This window comes from Vulpes vulpes, chromosome 14 (genome assembly GCF_048418805.1).
Source record: "Vulpes vulpes isolate BD-2025 chromosome 14, VulVul3, whole genome shotgun sequence".
Lineage (NCBI taxonomy): Eukaryota > Metazoa > Chordata > Mammalia > Carnivora > Canidae > Vulpes > Vulpes vulpes.
In genome coordinates this window covers 30,825,420-30,849,227 of record NC_132793.1, presented here as the reverse complement: position 1 = coordinate 30,849,227, position 23,808 = coordinate 30,825,420, and the positions used below count along the sequence as shown (strand labels likewise).

At 46.2% G+C, this 23,808-nt stretch overlaps 2 protein-coding genes across 3 annotated transcripts; one reads left to right on the top strand and one right to left on the bottom strand.

Annotated features, from left to right (window-relative positions):
* Nucleotides 1-501: 501 nt before the first annotated feature.
* On the bottom strand, nt 502-17,859 carry PRNP (prion protein (Kanno blood group)). Of its 2 annotated transcripts, none has more exons than XM_026012328.2 (3): nt 17,495-17,859; nt 15,010-15,107; nt 502-2,926 (listed from the first exon to the last, which is right to left on the bottom strand). In XM_026012328.2, exon 3 carries the CDS (start codon nt 2,914-2,916, stop codon nt 2,143-2,145), a length of 774 nt encoding a protein of 257 aa, XP_025868113.1. In that variant the 5' UTR covers nt 2,917-2,926; nt 15,010-15,107; nt 17,495-17,859; the 3' UTR covers nt 502-2,142. The 2 variants fall into 2 exon arrangements, with proteins under 2 accessions (XP_025868113.1, XP_072592400.1); XM_072736299.1 differs by having other exon boundaries at nt 17,499-17,750.
* Nucleotides 7,269-8,445, top strand: KRI1 (KRI1 homolog). The gene is given in 10 exon segments (XM_072735159.1): nt 7,269-7,402; nt 7,404-7,457; nt 7,459-7,512; nt 7,514-7,671; nt 7,674-7,780; nt 7,782-7,955; nt 7,957-8,032; nt 8,035-8,079; nt 8,082-8,249; nt 8,252-8,445. Coding segments are annotated over 10 exon segments (1,164 nt in total).
* Nucleotides 17,860-23,808: the final 5,949 nt, after the last annotated feature.

Genomic DNA, 23,808 nt, shown 5'->3' with positions numbered 1-23,808 from the left:
ACTGTGACAAATGAGGGGCCTTTTAGACCTAAAGTGTTGAATTTCAGTCCAAAGGGAGTGACTGCCACTGGGGCTCCCACCATCTCGGAGATCTTATAACCTGAGATTGGGGGGAGAGCAGGGGGGCAATCAAGTGATTCCCTGAGAACTTGTTAAGTTGCAATTTAGTTAAGAAAATCCTCAAAAAAAAAAAAAAAAAAAAAAAAAAGAAAATCCTCTATTTCAAAATCTAGAATAGAAATAAAGCTTCCAGGATGCAAGGACTATCTTGTTCTGTTGCAATAGTGCCTCTACCATTTACTCAGTGCCAAGCACATTTAAGATATTTGTGGGAAAAAAAATGAAAAGCCAGTAGGGAGCACCTGGCGTGGGACTGGGAGTACAGCTGAGGGCAGGACCAGGGGAGGTGCACGGGACACTGGCCTTGGCTTGCTCTAATTCACCCCAACAGCCCTGCCAACGCAGGGCACAGTGATGAATGTCACTGCGGACGCCGTGGAACACGTTCACTTAGCTCCTGTTTAATTCAAGATTTTGAACATTTATACTTTTTTTTTATACAAGTGCATGCAAATTTACAAATATAGAAAATATAAAGTACATGCATATTTTGAAGACCATGTTGGATCTATCATACAAAACTATTCGATGAACATGTAAGCCTGAGGACCACGCAAAGGGTTTTCTACATATTAAGTATTTAGTACCTTACAAAACCAGGTGTGCATTAGATGTATCAGATGTTAACCCCTCTAACCGAAATTTGTAAGTTTGTCATACACAATATATGTATATATATGATAACTCTTTTTTTTTTTTTTACATCAAATGCCCAGTGCAAGCCAGGAACATTGCAGAATGCTAAATTTATCTGCTAGGTGATGATATTGAACGATCTAGACAATAATTTCACCTTACTTAAATAACAATGAACAGAATTCCTTTTTTTCCACTCTGAGTGGATATTTCTGTCATCTCTGACCTAAGATATTTTTGTGGATGGCCTTCCATCCTTTGATTCAAAAACTGATTATAGAAACTAGGACTTAACATAATTCTGATTTTTGACAATTATGAGACAGCAAAGAAGAAGTGAGACCATTTTTGTCTACTAATCATTTTCTCTGTTATGCAATCCTCTAGGATAATGGTTATTTTAACACCTGCACCTTACTCTAGGTCAGAATCATTCTGGTTTGCAGGTAAATGAGTAAAGATTTGCTCTCAGTGCCTAGAAGGCAGTTCAAATTTTTTTTTACTGCCTTAATTATCTATAGTTTATGTTGTGAAAGAAAGGAATGCCACCTGTAGGTGCTTTAAATGTCCAAAATGGGAGCTTGCCTCCAAGGGCACCACTCCCGAGTGTGGGAATATTTTTTTTTATCATTTTCAATCTGTTGGTTACATTCATTCCCTATGAAAATATCCTCTGCCGGGGTCCAGTGTTGCATAAATATTTACACTTGATGCTATGGCTGCTGGGAGCCCACACTGCAAAATGCAAAACATCATCCCAGTTCTGTGCAGACGCAGGGCACATGCTCTCCGGCGGGCTGAGCCTGAATCCAAGAGCGAAGGATTTCTGGTTTTGTTTTTTGAATGAGTAGCACATGGCCTTCTTTCAAATTTGGCAGAAATGCTCTTTGAACAGGGAAATGCAATCAGGTGTTTTTTTTGTTTTTGTTTTTTTTAACAGAAGAGAGGCATTCCCCCAAGTTGCTATGAAATTACTGCTATAATGGGGCATTAGCGTCCTGAGCTCTGGCTGGGGAAGGAGCCAGAGGTTTTTAGATAAAGGTATTTGAAGACTGTTTTGAGAATTGTTTAAGCCCCAATCTGGTGTACTAGACAAAAAAAAAAAAAAAAAAAAAAATCAGCCTAGACCAACCAATGATTATTTGCTATTATTCTCAGCCCAACACTACTACTGGCCCCTGTAGGATTTAATCACAGAGGGGCTTGAATAAATAGCATCCTGGGTCTGCTCTATGTTTCCCAGCACCATCAGTGCCAAGGGTATTAGCCTATGGGTGCTAAAGAGAGAAGCGGGAATGAGACACCACCACTAAAGGGCTGTAGGTAGACACCCCCTCCCCCAACCTGTAAAAGATTAAGATGGTGCAGGGAATGGGAAGGCCCTCCTCATCCCACTATCAGGAGAATGAGCAGCGAGATGAGGAGGATCACGGGCGGCGGGGAGAAGAGGATGGCGCTTGCCCCTCTTTGGTAGTAAGCCTCGGACTCCTTCTGGTACTGGGTGACACACATCTGCTCCACCACACGCTCCATGATCTTCATGTCGGTCTCTGTGAAGTTCTCCCCCTTGGTGGTGGTGGTCACTGTGTGCTGCTTGACAGTGATGTTGACGCAGTCACGCACAAAGTTGTTCTGGTTGCTGTACTGATCCACTGGCCGGTAGTATACTTGGTCGGGGTAGCGGTACATGTTCTCACGATAGTAACGGTCCTCATAGTCATTGCCAAAATGAATGAGTGGCCTGCTCATGGCACTCCCCAGCATGTAGCCACCAAGGCCCCCTACTACCGCCCCGGCTGCTGCGGCTCCTGCCACGTGCTTCATGTTGGTTTTGGGCTTATTGGGCTTGCCCCACTGACCGTGGCTGCCACCACCTTGACCCCAACCACCACCACCGTGTGGCTGTCCCCAGCCACCACCGTGGGGCTGTCCCCAGCCGCCACCGTGAGGCTGACCCCAGCCGCCACCATGGGGCTGACCCCACCCACCACCGCCCTGGGGTGGGTAGCGGTTGCCTCCAGGGCTACCCTGGCCTGGGTATCGGCTCCCACCCCCTGTGTTCCATCCTCCAGGCTTCGGCCGCTTCTTGCAGAGGCCCACGTCACTCCATGTGGCCACAAAGAGAAGCAGGATCCAGCCGCCTATGTGGCTTTTCACCATGATGACTTATCTGCAAAACAAGAAGGGTGTCAGCATCCTACGTGTGCTGCATAATGAATGAATGCACAGCGAGAACATCTGCACATCGGTCACCAAGGCTTCCCACTCTCGTTTCTCCTTTGCGGCACTTACGACAAAATTTCAAATAAAGTGTTAACACAACTCTCTCTCCTTCTTAAGGACAAATTTGACCTTAAGATAATTTCTGGCTCTATTTCCTGGAAACCTGATAAAGATGGAATGTCAGCACTGTTGCTTATGGTAAAAATAACCTGATTGATAAACTACATCTGGGCTGGGTCTGCCATAGTTTCGAGTATCTTTAGGGCAGTGATTATTGTAACCAGCTATGTCCTTGTGGGGACCCTGGAAGCTGTGGCCACTGGACTGTCATAAGGGACACTAGCTCTTGTAGGGGCTGGGGCCTCTACACCAAGGGGAATCCTTTATTCACCAATATGGGGTCATTCACTTGAGCAGCCACTCTTGGGGGCTGGGAGTGGAGATGAGTCCCTAGCTGTTGTGTGAACTGTTCTGAGGACCCTGGTTGTAGCCTCTTCTGGAATCTTCTGAGACCTTGGTGTGGCCCCTATGGAAGTCTTGGGAGTTAGGAAGCCCCCTGATTCAGCTTTGCAGGAATTAACTTTGAAAATCGGAGGATCCTGTCTTCTTTCATCTGTGGGAATGAGTGCCAGTGGGGAGGGAGTCTTGTCTGCTGCTTCCTCCTCAGGGGCTGGGGCGGTGCCTGGCAGAGCAGCACACAATAGTTATTTGTTAAGGGAAGGGATTAATGCCCTCTAAACATATAAATGCCAATGAGAATTTCCTCAGAGTAATTCTCAATACGATATTTTTTGAAAACAGGAAACATGCAGGATTTTGCATGCCTGCTTATAAATTCATTTTCCATAAAAAGAGCTGCACAGAGCAGGGTAAAAATGGCTGTATTCACAAGTCCCTGGATGAGTTTCAGTTCAGCATTTAATGGCTTAGGAGGGACTTATTTTCTCCTAATTTTTGGTACTAAAGAAACACGTCTTACTGAAAAGGGCCGGCACAGTTTAGGAATTGTCAAACAAGTTGTCCTGGATAATAATTTAGGACCCTTTGCAGAATGTACATTCATCAAATGAAAATCTCCTTTCAGATTAACCACCTCATTTACCCTGGGTGCTCAGTTCTAAGGGCAGAGATCAAAGACACACAGACCTTCAGGGGACGGAGAATAACGAAATAAGTAAATGATTCACATCCCATTTACGCTTCTGTCCTTATTGAAAAATCTTGGCCATAGGTAAATAAAAATATATTTGAAAGTTATGAGCCAGGTTCAACTGCTGTGATCATGCCAATCAATCGAGATTTTTGGAGGCTCTTCTGGGGAGGGTCAGAGGAGCAGGGTCCTGAGACATGCCAGCTGGCCTTCTTGCATCTCCAGGCCCTGCCTCTAGGCTTCTATAGGCCTCTCCCTGGTGTACTCTCCACTTGCTCATGGGCTCCAGCTCTCAGGCTCTGTGCTATCCATGCTTCTGCTTACACTGCAGGGAACTGAACTGGGGGGTGGGGGGGGTGCCACACCAGTCAATAGCTTCTGATCTGATGGGGTTTTAGGTCAACAACTACTCGATTCACCCCAATGAGCCAAACCAAGTCGACACCCTAGAGTTCTTTTTTTTTTTTTAAGATTTTATTTATTTATTTATTTATTTATTTATTTATTTATTTATTTATTTATAGTAAACTCCATGCACAAGGTGGGGCTTGAATTTATGACCCCAAGATCAAGAGTTGCATGCTCCACAGACTGAGCCAGCCAGGTGTCACCCCCACACTCACCTTGGAGTTATTCTTGAGTTTCCTTTCTCACAGCACACAATGAATCTACCAGCAAATGTTATCAGCTCTACCTTGAAAATAAATCCTAAATCCTGAAACTACTCATATTTCCCAACACTACTCACTATCCTGGGTAAAGCCTCTGTTGCTTCTCATGAGGGTCTTTCAACAGTCTCCAACCAGCCTCCCTGCTTTTCCTCCTGACCTCCATTGTTGTTCTCTACTCAGCAGCCCAGAGGCTCAGACAACCTTTTAATATGTAGGTCACACTATGCCAATTCCCTTCCCCACAAGTGGCACTCCATTGTGCTCAGGGTGAGACCCCAAGTCCTGACCATGTTGGCTGGGTCCCACATGATCTGTCTCCAGCTGCCTGCCTCTCTCTGGTCTCCCCCTTCTCCTCACATTTGATAAGCACTTTCCCATCTCAGGGCCTTTACACTTGCTGCTCCTGGGGCCTGAAAGGATCTCCCTCCAGTTACTCTTATGGCTCAAGTCTGCTCTAATGTCACCTCCACGGGGCTGCTCATATCACTCTACCTAACTCAGCACCCTACATCTTTTCCCCTTATCCTGCTTCATTTTTCTCCAGAGTAGGGCTGCCTACCTGACATCTATGATTTATTATCTGCTTGCTGTTCACCTCCGTGGGGGTGCGGGCTCCCCCAGGGCGGGAGTTTTGCTTTGCCCACAGCAGTGCTGCTAGTACTTAAGTGGGGGTGCATGGCTCACGGCCCTACACAATAAATGCTAAATGAATGGACGAGTGTGGAAACATCTGTAATAAAGCACACTAACCAAACTAAAAATTAAATTGTTACAAAAGTGAGCCATATTTATGAATTTTCACAACACTCTTTTCTGTCCTGACCAGCTGCCTAACATCTATGGTCCAGTTATATAAAATGTTGACTTCATGTGCCATCCACCACGGGACACTCTGGCTGGCTGTTGAGGAGACCTGAAACAGCTGGGGCAGGAGGAAGACCATGGTGCACGGGGAGTAACACCGAGACTAACTTTGAACATGCCTTATCTGAGGCTGTAAGAGTCACAGCTCCATGAGCTCATGTAGACCTGTGAGCTGATGGTGACACCACATAGTAAAGGAGGCTCAGAGAAGGACCTGGTCCTGGGGAAGCCAGGTGCAGGAGGTGGGAGGGGCCACTGGGCATTCGGAGTGGAGACAGGCATGAGAGAGAATACGGGCAGGCCTGGGGGCTGCAGGGGGCTTCATGGGAGCGGAGCTTCCATGTGTGGTGGAGAGGCAGGTGGGCTCTGGCAGTGAAGGGCTTCACTGGCAAGGCGAGCGGACATCCTGGCTTCCCTGGGACAATTCACACCTGTTGTTCCTGGTGCTAACGTTAACAGTGCCCCTTTTATGAATACTTCAGAGTGTCTCAGTAGGTTAATAGAGGCAACCTAATTATAAGGCACATTAAGTAGTCAGAACTTGATCCTGAAGGTTCTAGGGAGCCAGTGAAGAGTTCTGGGTTCCCTTTGAGAAAGAATATTGTGGAGGCTGGACTGGGGCTTGTCTGTGTGTGTGTGTGTGTGTGTGTGTACAGGGAAACTAATTTCAAGGCTACTGCAGTGATTGAGGTAGAGAAGCTGGCCTTGCCAGGTAAGGAGAGTCATGGATGGTCTGATTAGAAGGAAGCTTCTGGAGGGCTCGGTGTTTGATGTGAAGGGTGAGAAACTGGAACCGGAGTCAAAGGAGCACCCAGATTTCTGAATGAGGCAATTGCATGGACAGAACACAGAAAGGTGGAGCCGGTCTGGAGGGAGCCAAATGAAGGGCTTGGCTCTCCCTCCTCACTCTTACCAAGCTATGTGTGTGGGACAAGAAAGACCAGGAGGCAGGAGGGCATCAGAGCCACGGACACATGTTGCTGTTCGGCACTTTACTAAAGCCAAATGTTGGATAAAGTTGCTTAAGCACAGTTTATATGAGGACAAGATCCTTTTAGAATCAGTTGGGAAGAACAGCAACATTTACTTATGAAAAATCTTAAAAATAACAACTACATTTTGAGGTAGAGTGTCATTTCTAAACCTAAGAGGGACTCAACGCTTACACAAGACCTTGGAGAGAATCTCTTTCCCTTTGTGACAAAATGAGAAAGATCTTCTATTATTGAATGCTGACTCTCTCCCCTCACTCTGCAAATCAGGCTACCAAGAGTCAGAGACATCATGCGACACACCTAGGATCGCAGTGCTGGTGAGGGAAACTGACGGGGATGGAGACGGGCTTTCTGAGCGCCTGGCGGGGCCACCATTCCCAGAAGACACTCTTTGAACGGTCAGGCTGTGGCCTGCACCTCTGGTCCACTGCAAGACACGGAGGGCAGAGCCGCCAGGCTGCACCCAACTCAGTGCGACGGCGACCCCAGCCACCAAGGACTCCAGCGGCCTAACGATGGCTCTGGGGACAGCGGGGCGTGTGGCATCTGACGCCCAGCGAGGGCGGGGCTCCTACGGCCCTCTCGCCTTGCTGAAGGACTCCCGCATTTATGAGAGACGCCACCTCGCATCAGGGAGCAGCACTGTCCTCGGAGGGCGAGGAAGCGCCAGGGGCCCAAGAGAGGCGAATGAAGATGCAGCCTGCGCGCCTGAAGGGCTCTGGAAGGAAGGCGATCTCGGAGAGAAGGCAAATACTCTGAGGAGGAAAATTCAGACGTGGAGACCTTCGAGAAGATTCTAGCGGCTCAAGGAAAGCTTCCTGGCACTGGTGGAGGACAGCCAGGACACTGCCGGGCGGGGGCTCTGGGTTCCTGCGGAACCGTGCCAAAACCCGGGGTGCGGGAGGCTGCCGACGTGGAGCGCCTGAGGGGCAGGAGGGGCAGGCGGGCAGCCACAGCCCTGGCACCCTGAGAGCACCGGCTCACCTCAAGGGATATCAGAACAATCCAGGGCTGGAGAAGGGGAGCGCTTCCTGCGGGGTTACAGCCCCAGCGAACACTACGGGGAGGGCGACGGCGAGGAAGAGGAGGAAGAGGAAGAGGTAGAAGCGGGGCCCCCACGCTCTCCAGACGGCCCTGGACGACCCCTCAGCGAAGCTGTTTCTGAAGGAGCCAGAGGACCGCGCACTAGAACCACTTCCGCTTCGAGGAGCCGGAAGGGGCGGGGCTTCGGCCGAGCCCCACCCTCGAAGTATGGCGTCCTCGGTGCCCCCAGAGAACGAGCGCGGCAAGAGGAGAGGCGGAGGAGAGGCGGGGGCGAAGGAGGAGGGAGAAGGCCAAGGAGCAGGGGGAGCTCAAGCAGCTGAAGGGCCAGAAGGGAAGGAGATTCTGGCCAAGCTGGAGAGGCTGCGGCGGGTCACAGGCACGAGACGCTGGGCTCTGAGGAGCAGGACCTTGAGGACGACTTGGAGCCCACGGGGCATGACCAGCTCATGCACACAGGTTTTGGAGACCAGCGCTGTGGCCCCGCGGAGGAGGAGGAGACGCAATCTGAGGACGAGGAAGGGCTTGAAGATGACCGAATCCGGGACACAGGGCTGGGCCTGAGCAGGGTGGAGCTCGGAGCCAGTAGCAGCTACACCCCAGGACCCCGACTGCGACCCAGCCAGCTGCGGGGTGGGGGCGTGGGGAAGCACCAGCTGGAGGAAGCACGAGTGGCCCCGAGTGGCCCCGGCGAGTGGCCCTTTGCTGGGGCCGAGGGGCAGGGAGAGCCTGGATTTGCCTATAGAGACAAGATCTTGGAGGAGTACCTGGAGGAATCTGAGTTCTTACTGGCTGGACGATGAGGACACCACTGATGACCTGCCCTGTCGCTTTTTTTTTTTTTTTTTTTATTTATGATAGTCATACAGAGAGAGAGAGGCAGAGACAAAGCAGAGACATAGGCAGAGGGAGAAGCAGGCTCCATGCACCAGGAGCCCGAAGTGGGATTCGATCCCGGGTCTCCAGGATCACGCCCCGGACCAAAGGCAGGCGCCAAACCGCTGCGCCACCCAGGGATCCCCCTGCCCTGTCGCTTTAAGAACCACACCACGGTTCCCTATTGATTTCTTCTGACAAGTCAATGAGCCGAACCAGAGGTGCTCCCTGAGGAAAACCTGCAGGTGCAGGTCAGAGCCTGAGGAGCACAAGATCAGAGGCTGTACAGCCGGAAGGCCCAGAACTCATGGTAAAAGAGGCATATCTTCAAGTCACTTTGCCCAGAGGAGACGGTGACACTCACAGAAGCCACAGTGAGACAAAGCGGCCCACAGGCACAGCTGCTGGCACCTGATGTGGCCTGCAGGAAGCAGCCCCAGCCTGGGAGTCCCCCAGCACAGGAAGAGTTGGGCCTGGTGTCACCCAGCCAGAAGTCAGTCTCTCAGGGGTGGAGGAGGGGCAAAAGGCATATCTTGGAGGCAAGGTGACACCTGGTGGCCTTGAGTTTAGTCTCCAGAGACTTTAGGCCTTGGGTCTCAACCCCAAGTGGCTGCACTTCTGCCAGCTGGGCAGGCAATGGAGGAGGCACCAGGGTCCCAAGAGTGCCTGCCCTCTGAGCAGGGGCCCTGGGGTTCCTTCCCTCCAGTCAAGCCCCAGGATGCATCTCCCTCATGCACTGTTATAGACCCTGTGTCTACTTGTGGGCAAAGAAGTCTTCCTGTCACCAGATGTGGAAGCCGACAACTACCTAACGAGCTTCCCCCAGCATCTTACCTTGACACACCTTGGACCCCATCCCTCAAATGCTGGGCTCAGGAACACCTGGGTGGCTCAGTGATTGAGCATCTGTCTTTGGCTCAGGTCATGATCCTGAGGCCCTGGGATCAAGTCCCACATCAGGCTACCCGCAGGGAGCCTGCTTCTCTCTCTGCCTCTTTCTCTGTGTCTCATGGCTAAATAAATAAAATCTTAAAAAAAAAAAAATGCTGAGCCTAGCCACAGCAAAGTTAAATGGCTTTATTAGCCCACAGTGGCCACAGTTCCCCTTCCGCCCCCAGATCTCAGAAGGGTAGGGGCTTTGGGACCAGTGAGGGGCATGGGTGGTCCAGTGCAAACTACAGTACTTGAATCAGGCCCTGAGTGGGTGTCCCTGGGAGCCCTCCCTCTCTGCCTGTGAGGAAGGCCCGGCTGGCGGAAGGCAGGCATATAGGCTCTGCCCTTGTCTGAATGTCCCCTGTTCAGAGGTTTCCTGGGCTCATCTCAGCTGTGATTGTCAAGGGGGTAAGATGAGGAATACCCATCACCTCTAGATTTCAAGCTCCCACATCCAGCATGACAAAAATAAAAAACAAATAGTGAAAAACAGAACAAAAAAGATACTAAGTATTTGACAAAGGTCAATACCTAATACTTAGAAAAAAAAAAAAAGAAAAAAAATGAAAAATACTCTTAGCAGACTAGGAATAGGAGAAAACTCCCCTAATTTGATAAAGGTTATATAACAAAATCAGCAAACATACTTGGTGGATGTTTCTAAGATGTTTCTTAGAGGTTTCTAAGATCAGAAATAAGGTAAGGATGTCCTTCATCACAGGACTGGAGGTCCTGTCCAATGCCATAGGCAGAGACAAAGAAGTAACCAGGGCAAGAACTTCAAGAAAAGAGCTAGCTATCATTATTTGCAATTAAAGTGATCATAAACAGAAAATCCAACAGGCTCATCAGAGATGACATGAGACCCAGTACTAGGGATCCAGCAAGGCTATGGGACACAAGACTGGCCTACATAAACAGCGTTTCTCTACACCAGCAATAATCAACTAGAAAAAAAATTTAAGAAATAAGATAATCACAATAGCAAACCAAACTGTAAAGTATCCAGGAACTGACTTAACTGAGAAAAAATAAGACTGGGGCAAAAGTGTTTAAATTCCAATAAAGAACATTGAAGATGATCTGTAAAAATGGAAAGGTATTCCATGGCTTTGACTGGGATGACTTAGAAAGATGTCTGTCAATTACCCCCAAATAAACCTATAATTTCGATAAAATGCCAATGCAAAGTCCACCTGGGTTTTTTTGAGGAGGAGTTCAATAACCTACAAGGTGAAAGAAATGTCCATGAATAGCAAACTCAACTTTAAAAAGGAACAGAAAAGAAGGAATCTATTGTATCAGACATTAAATCTGACTACAAAGCCAGAGCAATAAAGACTACATAGTGAAAGCCTAGGAACAGACCAACAGGCCAATGAGAGCAGAAGGGTACATTCAGAGATAAGGCTTTGTATATATACTTTAGCAAGGACTTGATATACAATAAAGCAGGCATCACAAATCGATGGAGAAAGGAACGCTGTTTATCAGATGCTTCTGGAAACTGAAGAAAAATAAAACTAGATCCCTAACACCACATGCAAGACCACCAAAAGCAGACTCTGGATAGAATACAGACCTGAGAAAGGTAAAAGCACATTGTAAGAAGAAACTACAGGTGAATGTCTGTGTGACCTGGGGGAGGTCTGGAGGGAGGACTTTTTAAACAGAAAGCACAAATCAAATGGCAAATAAGAATTTTATGACGTGAAAGTTAAGGATTCTTGTTTAATGCTTTGAAGAACACTATGGACAAAGTTAAGAGGAGTGCATAATGGTAAAAAAATATTTGTAGTATTTATGACCAACAGAGGATTCATTTCTAGAACCTACAAGGAATTCTTGCAAAGCAGTAAGAGCAGTAATTCCAATAGACAAAAGGGCCAAAAGATACAAAAACTGGTAATTTGCAGAAGAGGAAAGCCAAAAGACTTGAAAAGATATCAAAATCATTAAGAATCAGATAAAATGGGACCCTGGCCAAATGATATATCACTTATAATTATCAGTTTAGCCAGAAAGAAAAAAATAGCCAAACCAAACCTAATGCACAGGAGAGTTGGATGATGCCAAGAAGGCAAGGGTGTGCGGATAAAGGAACCCATGTAAACATCCAAGGAGTGTGGGTGGTGTAACTGAACAGAAAGAATGAAGATAAATGATTATTCAACTCAAAAAGAAAGAAAACAAAGAATTTCCAAATAAAGCATCATAGTTATAAAAAAATAACAGACATGAAAGCAGAACTTAATAAATAAAACCCAGAAAAATGAGGAATTTCTAAATGAAATCGAGTGACCTGAAAATGCAATACACACACAAACACACCCCACTACATAGCTCCACATGGGGAATGGGAGAGGCCAAATAACCTTAGAAAGAGAAGGCTTTAAAAGAGTAACAACCTTCCAAATGCAAATGTACTTTATGAATTAAAATATCGATGTGGGGTGGGCTGCTTTTCTGTTAAAACATAAATAATAAATATTGACCAGAATTAATTAAGTCAACAAATATTTATGGAACAACTAGTATGTCCCAATTTTTAAATACATAGAAAATTTGAGTTGACCAACAACCATAAGAGAAATGGAGGAAAAAATTGTCCAAAATTACATATTACAATGTAATACTTATAGTACCATAACCTAGTGATTCATTCAACAAATATTTAAGTGTCCTCTAAGGTTCTAGCATTGTGCTAGTGGCTGGGGACATGATAGTGACTAAAAGATATTTAGCTTGGGTGGGTGATGCCATCTCCTGAAACTGGGAAGACAGGTAAAGAGCTCTGCTTGGAGAGAAAACTGGGAGCTGTGGTATAGACACAGTAACTTGGCTACATCTATGAGACGTTCAAATAGAAGTATCAATTTAAGCAATTGTTTGAAGAATCTGGAACTCCGCAGAGATAAATGTTAGGGCATCTTGAGCTGAGAAGCACTGTCTACAGCCAAGGGGCAAAGAAAGGGACGAGATTGAAACCTCAGCAGTTCAAGTGCAGGGTTCGCACCCCTAGTTCACCCAGCCTCTGCCACTATGGATGCCAAAACCCAAAAGAAAATACTGCCAAACTGATTTTAGCAATTTATCAAAAGAAGAATACACTGTGACCAGTAAGGGTTATTTTAGGAATGTGAGGATGGCTCAAAATTAGGGAATCTATTAATAGGTGAAGAAGACAAAACCATAGGATTCTCAGCAGATACTGAAAAGTTTTCAATTAACATCAACCTCCATTCTTGATTTCTTAAGCTGTTAAAGTTTCTATAGAACTAGAAGACAGTCCCTTTCCATCAAGAATTGCCACCCACCACAAATACTCAGCCTATACCTCACCTTATAGGAAAAACGAAAGACATCTCATTAGTGTAGTGAACAAGACAAAAATGCAAGTAGGCACTGTTATTTTACATTGTTATGGAAGTGCCAGCCAGGTACAGTCTTGTATTTGGAAAATCAGCCCAAAATGTCTTAAAGAAGTGAGTTCATTTGGGTGGCAGTTTTTGAAATCAATATGCAAAAAACCAGCGAGTACCCAAATTAATTGTAATTAGTGAGAAGATTTAGCACAGATGAAACATTCCATCTATAATGTTCTATATTGCCATTCCATCCATAATGACAGTAACACATTTTTACAGTATCTAAGATTTAACTTTAGGTTAAATAAGACTTGTATGAGGAAAGCTAAAAAATTTTACTGGAGATGTAAAGGAAGACTAGGGGGAAAAACAAATCCCAGAAAACCCAAGCCATACAATGTTTTTGGTTGGGAAAACCAATATTGAAAGATGCCAATTTATCTTCAAATAATCCATCAAGTCAACACAATTTCAGTCAGAATTCAAAGGGGATTTTAAAGAACATGATGATGTGATACTCAAAATTAAGAAGTCAGAAAAAAAAAATCACTGAACAGGAAGAAATCCTAGGACATGCCTGGCCTGCCAGGTATTAGGATATATTGTAAAGCTCCATGTGGCATTGTAAAGATCATGTGGCACTGGTGCATGAACAAATGACAGAGAAATGGAACCTGAAAGAAGATCCATAGATTACCCCAATTCATCCTATTCTCATTTATGGATGGAGATAAGAGAGTCAGAGCTGGTAGGAACTAGCCTGATGGTCATGTGCCGTGGGCCAAACTTCTAGTACTTAGAACATGTTAAAACTTGAAACCTAATTGGTTAAATTGGGAAGTGGCACCAAATGGCTTCTCCCACTCTCCATAGTCCCCAGGAAAATCCCTTCTCTTTCCAGGGCTAAGCAGAACCTTCATTTATTTATTTAAATCTTTTTGAGGACACTGCTCCTTAAAGAATCCGATGCAAGCGATACAAAATTTTGCAAAAACATTCTGAGATGTAGGGCTGCATTGGTACCCTGAGACCCAGGCCTGGATTGAATAAGGCAAAGGAACCCCAGCCTGGTCTGTCATCAGAATTACCTGAAGAGCCTATTTTATTTTATTTTATTTTATTTTATTTTATTTTATTTTTTAAAGATTTTATTTATTCATCAGAGACAGAGAGAGAGAGAGAGAGAGAGAGAGGCAGAGACCCAGGCAAAGGGAGAAGCAGGGTCCATGCAGGGTGCCTGACATGGGACTCGATCCCAGGACTCCAGGATCATGCCCTGGACCAAAGGCAGGCGCCAAACTACTGAGCCACCCAGGGATCCCTGAAGAGCCTTTAAAAAACAACGTTGCTGGAGCCTATTGCAGGCCAACAGCCTGCGAGTATCTAGTGATGGGACTTGGGGATCGATAAAAAGCTTCCCAGGGGATTGCAGTCCTAAATCCTAAACACGCTTCAGAACTAGGTCCTCAGGAACACAACACTTAACCACATTTATAATGCTTTTCAAGAAAGAGCACAGTGATCACACGATAGGTTAGCAGTAATAAGTAGAACGCAGCCGAAAAAAGGGATTAACAAATTGAAGAAAAAAATAATGCTCTAAGTAAGCACTGCCAAGCACGGTATTCATTCAAGGATTATTTTACAATGCAGCACCATCACTGGGTTAGATGCCTGGACAACGTGAATGCTTAATACAAGTAGTTCACAGCTGATACAGTTGGCTTAGGAGAAGAAATAAGATCCCAAAGGCAGAATAGAATAGGTAAGATAAAACTACAGCTTGGAAAACCTTTCACCTCATAAATCCTTTTGTCAGCTGGTTGATAGTCACCTTTGGTGTTAATTTGGTGCAGAAATGTTTGTTATGTGATTGTTGTTTTACTGTATTTTTTTTTAAATGGCTGCTTCCTTCCATACTTCAGCATAATTGTAGAGAAAGCTGTGACCCTTTCTCTACAAAATCAAGCTGATTTTCCAAGGATGATGCAATGGGTAGGAGTTACATATATAGACCCGAGTGGCCTCCCGAGCAGGGGCCTGTGATCACAGCCTTTCCAGACCCTTATTTTCTATGACAGTTGGAGACTTTCAGCCATTAGAAGACCAAAGAGATTCCACAGGGTACATACATCTGTCGTGGCTCAGCTGAGCTGGATTTCTGTCTCTGAGAAGACAGACTGCTTCGGCGTGGCTGAAATTATTCAGTTTTCAAGTATATTCAGGAATCCTTAAAAACAACAACAAAGAAAAAACTAGAATTGGTAAATAAATCTTAGAACTGATTCCTTAAAAGAAAAACCTAATATATACATTACTAAACCATTAATAAGTCTATTCCAAAAAAAATGAGACAATATTTGAAAAAAAAAATGAGGTCATGTGAAAAAAAACCAACCAGCAAACAGGACACAGAGGAAACTGGGTCCGTGTCATTTTAAAAATTGAGATATGTGACCTATTTTAAAAATTGCATTATTTGGTAAAAGTAATATACCAAAAAAAGGGACATTAAAATCACCTTTAACTTCTGTTAAAATGTCCATTTTTTATGCTTTTTCTTTCAGATTTTTCACATATGCATTCATGCTTGAGTAAATAGTTTAGAAACCTGAACTTTGATTTACTTGTCAGTTTTTCCCATATACCAGAGGCTCCAAAATCATGACTTTTAATGGTTACATAATGCTCCTTCCAGTTATTATGCCATGATTTTCTGAGCTACTGCCCTGTTGTACATTTTGGTTGCTTCCCAATTGGTTCTAATTTTAGATCATTCTGCACCAATATGTGCTGGCATATGGCTTTTATTTTCTTTGTTTGCTTGTTTCTTCCATTGCAGGTAAATCCCCAGGAGGAGGGTTTTCTGGGTCACCACTTTTAACTTAATACGTTGCCAGATTGTTTTACAAAAAATGTGTAATAATTCATGACATCCCCAGTTGGGGTATGAATAGGAAAATAATAAAGGTAGACATACCAAGGGTCAGTTTCATGTAAAATTAATATTGGCAACGAACTTGGAAGCAGATTTCACTTCCTCTATTTTATAAATGTACAAGAGCAGGATTAGGAAATTAAGGTGACCTGTTCAAAGTCACAAAATCAGTAGCAGAGCCATCTTTCTAGCCCCAACACCTAGCCACATCCTCAGATAACTGAAGATGTAAGTTCCATTGCAAACTTCTTATAGGGGTTGCTGTTACTATTACTGTGACTGTTTTTGTTCATTTAGTAGATGCGAAGTAACTCAGGCTTCCTTTCATCTACATTTTGTTCTGTGAATGGTCTCATTTCACCACTTATCTATTATAATCTTGACATTTTCCTTTCACAAGTATGAAAAAAATGTGTCAGATACAACTAAGATACAAATCACATCCTAGCTCTCTGCTCTCTTTCCCTTTCCAGCTAATTCTTTTTCATTTTAAGAGCTCCTCGGTGGTTGTGTATGTTAAATTGTTCGTTCCACCGGTGATTTTTCTCTTTCTTTTTAACATCTGAGAGGGATGTTCATTTTTCCAGAGGTCTGATCTTTTTATTCATTTTCTTTTTAAAAATATTTTATTTATTTATCCGAGAGAGAGAGAGAGAGAGAGAGAGAGAGAGAGAGAGAGAAGCGGAGACATAGGCAGAGGGAGAAGCAGGCTCCCTGCAGGGGGCCCCACGCGGGGTTCCATCCCAGGACCCGGATCACGACCTGAGCCAAAGGCAGATGCTCAACCACTGAACCATCCAAGTGTCCCTCAATTTTCTGTTCCTATTTTTTTCTGCTAATTTGATTCGTAAAAATCTCCAATCCTATTCCACCTGGAGTTTTACCAAGAAAAAGAGAAGCATCTCAAAATGCTCAGCACGTGGGGATCTGCTATTAAACCGTGATGCTCCACGTGAAAGAAAAATACGCAGCCATGAAGATCATAATGTTGGGGCAGGCGACATGAGTCCCCCGCGGCTGGCACTCCCGGCCCGAGCGGCCCCACCCGGCAGAGGCCCGAGGCGCCGCCCACGGCCGCCCGCCCGCTCCAGGGCCGCCCCGCAGACGGCCAGACCCGCGGGGCCGCCTCTCGGGAGGGCCTCGCCCGCGGAGGAGGCCCCAGGCGCCCGGGACTCCCCTCTCGCCGAGGCCTCGGTGTCCTCCGCGCACCCTCGGGGCAGCCCGGCCTCGGCCCGCCGGCGGGAGGGCGGCCCCCCGGCGCCTCCCCCTGGAGCCGTTCGCGGCCCTCCCGGGCTTCCCAGGGGGGCGATCGCCCCCACGTCCGCGCACCTCTGGCTCCTCCCGCCGCGGACCCGCGTGGGGGAGGATCAGACAGCGCGACACACGCCATCCCTCCCCGGGGGCAAGGGGGGCCGGCCAGCCGCGCCCCTCGCCCCCGATCCCAACCAGAAAAGCAAAACCACGCCGCGTCACCCGAAACCAACGCGCACCCTGGGGCGGGCCGCGCCACGCGCCCTCGGGGAAGCCCCCTCCCCTCCCCACGGCCAAGGTCCGCCCCGGCCCCAAGGCCCCCGGTTCGCGCCCTCGGGCTCCGCGGTGCTCCCGCCCCCCGCCCCCCGCCCCCCGCCCCGCGCCCCGCGCCCCGCGCCGGGAGCTGGAAAGGCCACCAGGCTGTTTACCTGCCTTCTTGGGAGAGGAGAAGCTCGCAGGGCTGGAGCTGTCAGCGACTGGCGCGGAGGCTGGCGACAAGCGCCGCCCAGGAGGAGGGCCGGGGGCGGGGAAGGGAGGCGGCGGCGCTCGCCGGCCGAGGTCGGCGCGGGGACCCGAGACCACGCGGCCTGGCGCGCGCTCCCGGGCTCGGGCGGGTTCCGGGAAAGGTGCCGACCTGCGGAGCGCGCCCCGGCGTCTCAGTCGCCGGGGAAAAGGTGTTGGGATTCGCTTAAACGCTAGCGCCGGCCCAGACCGCCTCTCCGAGTCATCACTCCCTGACGTTGCTCATGGACTGTAGAATCATCTTTAAAAAAGAAATTCGGCCCGGAGCCCCAACTCCCTCGTTACATAATGGAGAAAATGAGACATTAGGGAATGAGAAGGCAATTTCTGGAACTTTGGTAACCAGAAATTTCTAAGGAGGAAAAGACTTGCTATGTTGGATTGAGCCCATAATTAATGAATTTTCACGTAAATTCTTAGCATTTGAGGCCTAGGAGGGACATTGGCCATCACCTGTTCTTTCATTGATTCAGTTTCTATTTCTTATTTTATGCAAGAGAGATGATTTAGATTTTGATACAGATTGGGGAAATGTTCTACATTTAACAAGCCCACTCCTGTTACTTGAGGTACCTTGTATAAAACAGAATGCTGTATTCTTACTCATTATTCTTGCTAAGAATTAGGTAGAGTTTTGTCTTATGTGAAGGATAGCCAAAGATGAAGTGTTAGAAGGATAGGAATTAGGGTTTGGGGAACTATCTAAATTATCACCTTCAATTGGGGCACTTTTATTTATTTATTTATTAAAAAAATTTTTTTTAAAGATTTTATTTATTTATTCATGAGCGACACAGAGAGAGAGGCAGACACATAGAGATAGAAGCAGGAGAAGCTCCTGTGGGGAGCGCTTTGGGGAACTGGATCCCAGCACCCTGGGGATCCACCTGAGCCAAAGGCGGAGGCTTAACCACTGAACCAGCCAGGTGCCCCAGAAAAGAGGTTTATAAATACCAAGAGACCCATTGGAAATGGGATCTGGATGACATACCTGTATTCCAGGCTGGATCACTCAAGTGGGGGGGGGGGGGGGACACCAGTGGGCAGGAAGGGGAGAAGAGGGATGTGAAACAGTGCAGGATGATGTTTATGTGAAATGTGGGTGGGCCCTTGAAAGGTCAGCTGGGAAGGGGAAATGATAGGTCTGGAAAACGCTATCCCATGGGGTGATTCAGTAACAGACAACTGGATTTTGGCCAGTTAGGAAGGAACGTTAGGCAACAGTACTGTGGCTGTTTTCTATCCATTCAATCTTACATAATGATTAGGTTGACAGTACTTTGAGAGCCTTAATTTCTTTCCTTGGAGATGGCTTATTGCCAGGTGAACTGGGTGGGGGGAGGGGGTAGTGAGGCATCTCTCTGAGTCTTAAGCTGGGTTGGAGCCAAGAGTAGTTGACCAGATCAGATGGGGGAAAGGGCTGGCTTCCCCCTGAGGAGGGACTCTATAAAGCTTGGTTAGAAGATCCTAAAACTTAGCTTTTTTTTTTTTCTTTCTTTCTCAAAAAGATCTGTGTCTATTGGCCAAATGTTCTCTCTGGAGGAAGAGGGCTCAAAGGCAAAGGATTTCTTGGGGGGATTAGGGAGCCAAAAGTGATTGCTTTATGTGTAATCTGGCTATTATTGCTATGTAGCAACTACCCATAAAACTTAGTGGTTTATAACCACCACCATTTTCTTGCCCATAGATGTGTAGGCCAGGGACATAGACAGGCACAGTGGGGACTTGACTTCTCTCATGATGTCTGGGGCCTCAGATGGGAAGACTCTAAGTCTGAGGGAGGTTGAGTGAGGCTCTTTCACTTGCATGACTGGCACTTGAGGAAGGAAGACTTGAAGATCAGGTGTGCTTATTGGAATGCCTACAGGTGGCTTCTCCATGTGGCCTGGCTTCCTCCCAGCATGCTGGACTCAAGTTAGAAGGACTTCTTACATGGCTTCTTAGGACATGAGAGTTCTAGCAACAACATGGAAGCTGCCTAGCTGCTTCCCACCTAATCTTGGAAATCACATAACATCATTTCCACTGTATGCTATTGACCAAAGTAGTCATATGTCCATCCAGATTCAAGGGTAGGGGATATAAACCCCACTTCTCAATGAGAGGAGTATCAAAGAATTTGTGGCCATTTTTTAAAACTGCCATCATGGGGTTGGTGGTCTGGCCTATAGATTCTTGGAGGCTTTCACTGACCTCCTGAACGGCGCCAGGGGTAGGCAGCCCACAGGAAGAATATTTGCAAATGGCTCTACATCATTCCTTATTCCAATCTCATTCACAACTGCCTCCCTCATCATGACAACTATCATACCCCATTGTGAACAAGGGTGGGGAATGGTGGAGAGTGGAGTTTAAGGTTCATCCTCTTGTGGCCTCCCAGGCATCTGCTATTCTGAAGTTCACAGCACTGTCAAGTTACTCTTTGAGAATCTCCCTTTGCACCCATCTCCTGTGTCCTGGCTAGAAGGTATTTGTCAATGTCACATAGATCCTTCTCAGCAAATATAGAGAAGTTAAGGAAGTCAAAGTTTACTTATATGCAAAAGAAGTATTTCATTCAACAAATAATTTATAGAGCACTTAGTGTGAATTATATAGTTACAATCTCTGGCCTCAGACATCAAAGGGAATATAGGAAGCCACATAGAAAGTGATCAAGTCACATAGGGCCTGAGAGCCTATGGCAAGGTGTTTAGATTTTAATTAAATGTGATAGGAAGCCCTTGGAGAGAAATGACATGGCCTGATTTAAGTTCTGAGAAGATCACTCTGGATGTTGCATGGGGCTTGAGGGGGCAGAAGTGGAAACACAGCCTGGTAGGTGGTCTAGTGTGGTAGCAGAGGAGGTACTTCTATCTGAAATGGTGAACAAAAAAAAAAAAAAAAAAAATGGAGGAAGAGCAAGTGCTAGAGGGGACAGGTTTTAGAGAAGTTCCTTCCATTTTGGACGTGTTGAATCTGAGATGCCTCTGTTGCTCCCAGATGGGTAAACTTGAGGATTCTGGGGCTTGGATAGGATGATGCTGATGATGTGCATTTAAAAGTTATCAGTATATAGGCTATTTTCAAAGTCAGGGGGTTGGATGATAACATCCAGGGAGAAAGTGTAGCCAGAGAAAAGAAGAGGGATCTGCTCTGAATGATGAAGAATGCCTATGGCTTTCCATCAGCCATTCTCCGTGGCTAGCAAGAGTTACCTGGAGGACTGGATAAAACACGGATCCCTGAGCCCCACCCTAGAGATTCTGGTCAGTAGGTCTGTGACAGGGTGGGTCCAAAGATCTGCATATCTCATGGGTTCCCAGATGCTGCTGCTGAGCCACACTTTGAACTGGAAGAAGAGCAGCAGGCAAGATAGAATGGGAAGTGATGGCCAATAAGGTAGGCAGCTGCAGAATCTGAGGCATTGCGTGAGAAGTCACCAAAGGCAGAGGAAGAAGACAGGCTGCCTCTGGGGTCTTCTCTTCTCTTAGGAGCTAGGAGCATTTTCTCTAAAGATGATTGATCCTGAATTTGAAGAAGCAACATCATGCTGCTGCCATGGTACAGGGTGGCTCATGTTTCTCCACTCTCTCAACACTTTTTTTTAAAAGATGTTATTTATGTATTTATAAGAGACACACAGAGAGAGGCAGAGACATAGGCAGAGGGAGAAGCAGGCCACCTGCAGGGAGCCTGATGAGGGACTTGATCCTAGGACCCCAGGATCAATGACCTGAGCTAAAGGCAGATGTTCAACCACTGAGCCACCAGGTGCTCCTCTTTCAACACATTTAATGTTTCCTTGAAGGCTAGAGTCTAGAGGTTAAGGCTTTGTGAAAGGCCTTGCCCGCGTTCTGATGGCACATGCATCCTCCAGGGCTGTGGTCTTACAGGGACACTGCCCCATCTTTAACTGCCCTGCTGTCACTCTGCTCAGGCAGTTCACTCAGCTCCAAATTCCGTCACCACCCTCTGCTGTGGCGTTCTAGCTCAGATAGGTCCTCCCCTGTGACACCTTCCTACATCTTCCCCACCAAACTCAACTGCCTGCCTCCTGATCCAGCAGTGACTAGCTTGTACCATCCAGCCCCGTTTTGATCTGTCCTCATATTCATCTGCTGGTTTTTAGCAAGATTGTAAATTTCTTGGGAGGAGAAGCCCAGAACCTCGCAGAAGGAAAATCAGTTAAACGTTATCCTGAGTGTTATCCTCTTCCATTTGCTCTGATCGCTCTGGTTCCCATTTCCCTTTGGCTCCAACAAAATTTTAACTTCTTCTTCTCTAGCTATGTGTAAGGCATCCCAGCTCCCCAAATGAATGTTTAGTGTCACCTAGAATCTGTGCCACACTTGGGTCCTTCACTTGCTTTTTTCTGCATCACTGATTTGACAGAACTAACTGCCTGATTTTGTCAGCCTTTCTTTGTCTTCCACCCCAGGCCTGGCTTTTGACTGGTTCTATTGTTCTGGAAACTGGAGCTTTCCTGTGTTTCTACTGGCAGTTCCTTCCCCATTGGTAATCTTTCTCGTCACTGGTTAAAATGATTCTAATATTAATTCCAGTGGGGTGTGTGTGTGTGTGTGTGTATGTGTGTGTGTGGCAGGGGAGGCAGGTTTCCTTCCACCCCCAAGCAATTGTCCAACACCACTGGAGTATCCTATAGTTCAACTTCATTTTGGCACAGTCTTCCTGGAGATCACAATGGACTCCACAGGTTAATGGCTCAGTTCTGCAGGAACGACCCCCTCCCCTTTCAGATGCCAGGTGCAAGTCTAGTTGTTCCCTGAGCTTCTGACTGACCACTATAGACCACAGGTCCCAATAACCCTTCCTTGGGTTCTGTTAATTTGCTAGAGTGGTTCATGGAACTTACAGGAGTAACATTTTACTTATGAAATTGCAGTTTATTATAAAAGGATATAACTCAGAAACTGCTGGGTGGATGAGATGCATAGGGGGAACCTGGATGGCTCAGTGGGTCAAGCATCTGCCTTTGGCTCAGGTCGTCACCCTGGGGTCCTGGGATGGAGTCCCCTCGACGGGTTCCCTGCTCAGAGGGGAATCTGATTCTCCCTCTCCCTCTACCTCATCACAGGCTTATGCATGCCTCTATCTCTCTCTCTCTCTCAAATAAATAAACAAAATCTTTAAAAAAATGAACGGATGCATAGATTAATTAAAGCTGTGATAATGCTTTGTGCAGATCCTACGTAAAAAAAAGGTAACCACACACACGGAGTGAGGTCTGGGGTGGCAGCTGACCCTCCACCAGTGCAACTTTATGATTTACAAGAAATATATATATGGTCTTCATTTACTTAATTAAAAATTAATAATTAATTAATCTCCACATTAAAGTTGTGGAGATTCCATGCTTCTTATGCCCCACTCTTTCCAAATCTCCATAAATTCACCAACTCACCAATTCATTCAACTCTTTGAACCCAGTCCTCCTGGGTTTTTATGGAGGCTTCATTATGTAAGAATGACTGATTAAATCATTGGCTGTTGATAATTGATTCAACCTCCCAGTCTTCTTCTCTTCCCAGAAATCAGGTTGGTTTCATAGTTGCTTCCCCTCCCATCCTCAAGTACTTTCCAAAAGTCACCTCATTAACATAAACCAAATTGTAGTCACCTGGCTGGTTTTGAATAATGAGACACCCACTTCACTTTTATGACTCCAAAGTGATCTCAGGAACTGAGGACAAGGAACTGAGGACATCAAATATTATAACAAAAGATGCTCCCATTGCTCTTATCTCTCAGAAAATTTTAAGGGTTTTGGGGAGCTGTGAGCCTAGAACTGTGAATGAAGACCAAATATATATTTCTTGTAAATTACAAAGTTGCACTGGTGGAGAGTCAGCTGCCACCCCTAGACTCCACTCCGTGTGTGTAGCCACCTTGTTTTTTACCTAGAATCTGCACAGAGCATTATCACAGCAAATTGATACAACTAGAGGAGGGGGAGCTACCTGGGGAGAGGCTTTTCCTCTCAGGATCAAAACTAGAGGATACTAATACTTGAGGCAAGTAAAAAAGCTTTATACTAGGTCCTCTTTGCTTCAGAATGTCTCTGATATTACTCACTTCTCCTTTCAGATTAATTTTATAATTTTTTTGAATTCCAAGAAACTTGTGCTTAGGGTTTTTTTTTATTGGAATGACATTGCATTTATGAATAAATGTATGAAGGATTGACATCTTAATGTGCTATATACTGAATGTTTGGGTC

Excerpts from the sequence above, each read along its gene's own strand:
- PRNP (XM_026012328.2), bottom strand. The coding sequence starts at position 2,916 with ATGGTGAAAAGCCACATAGGCGGCTGGATCCTGCTTCTCTTTGTGGCC.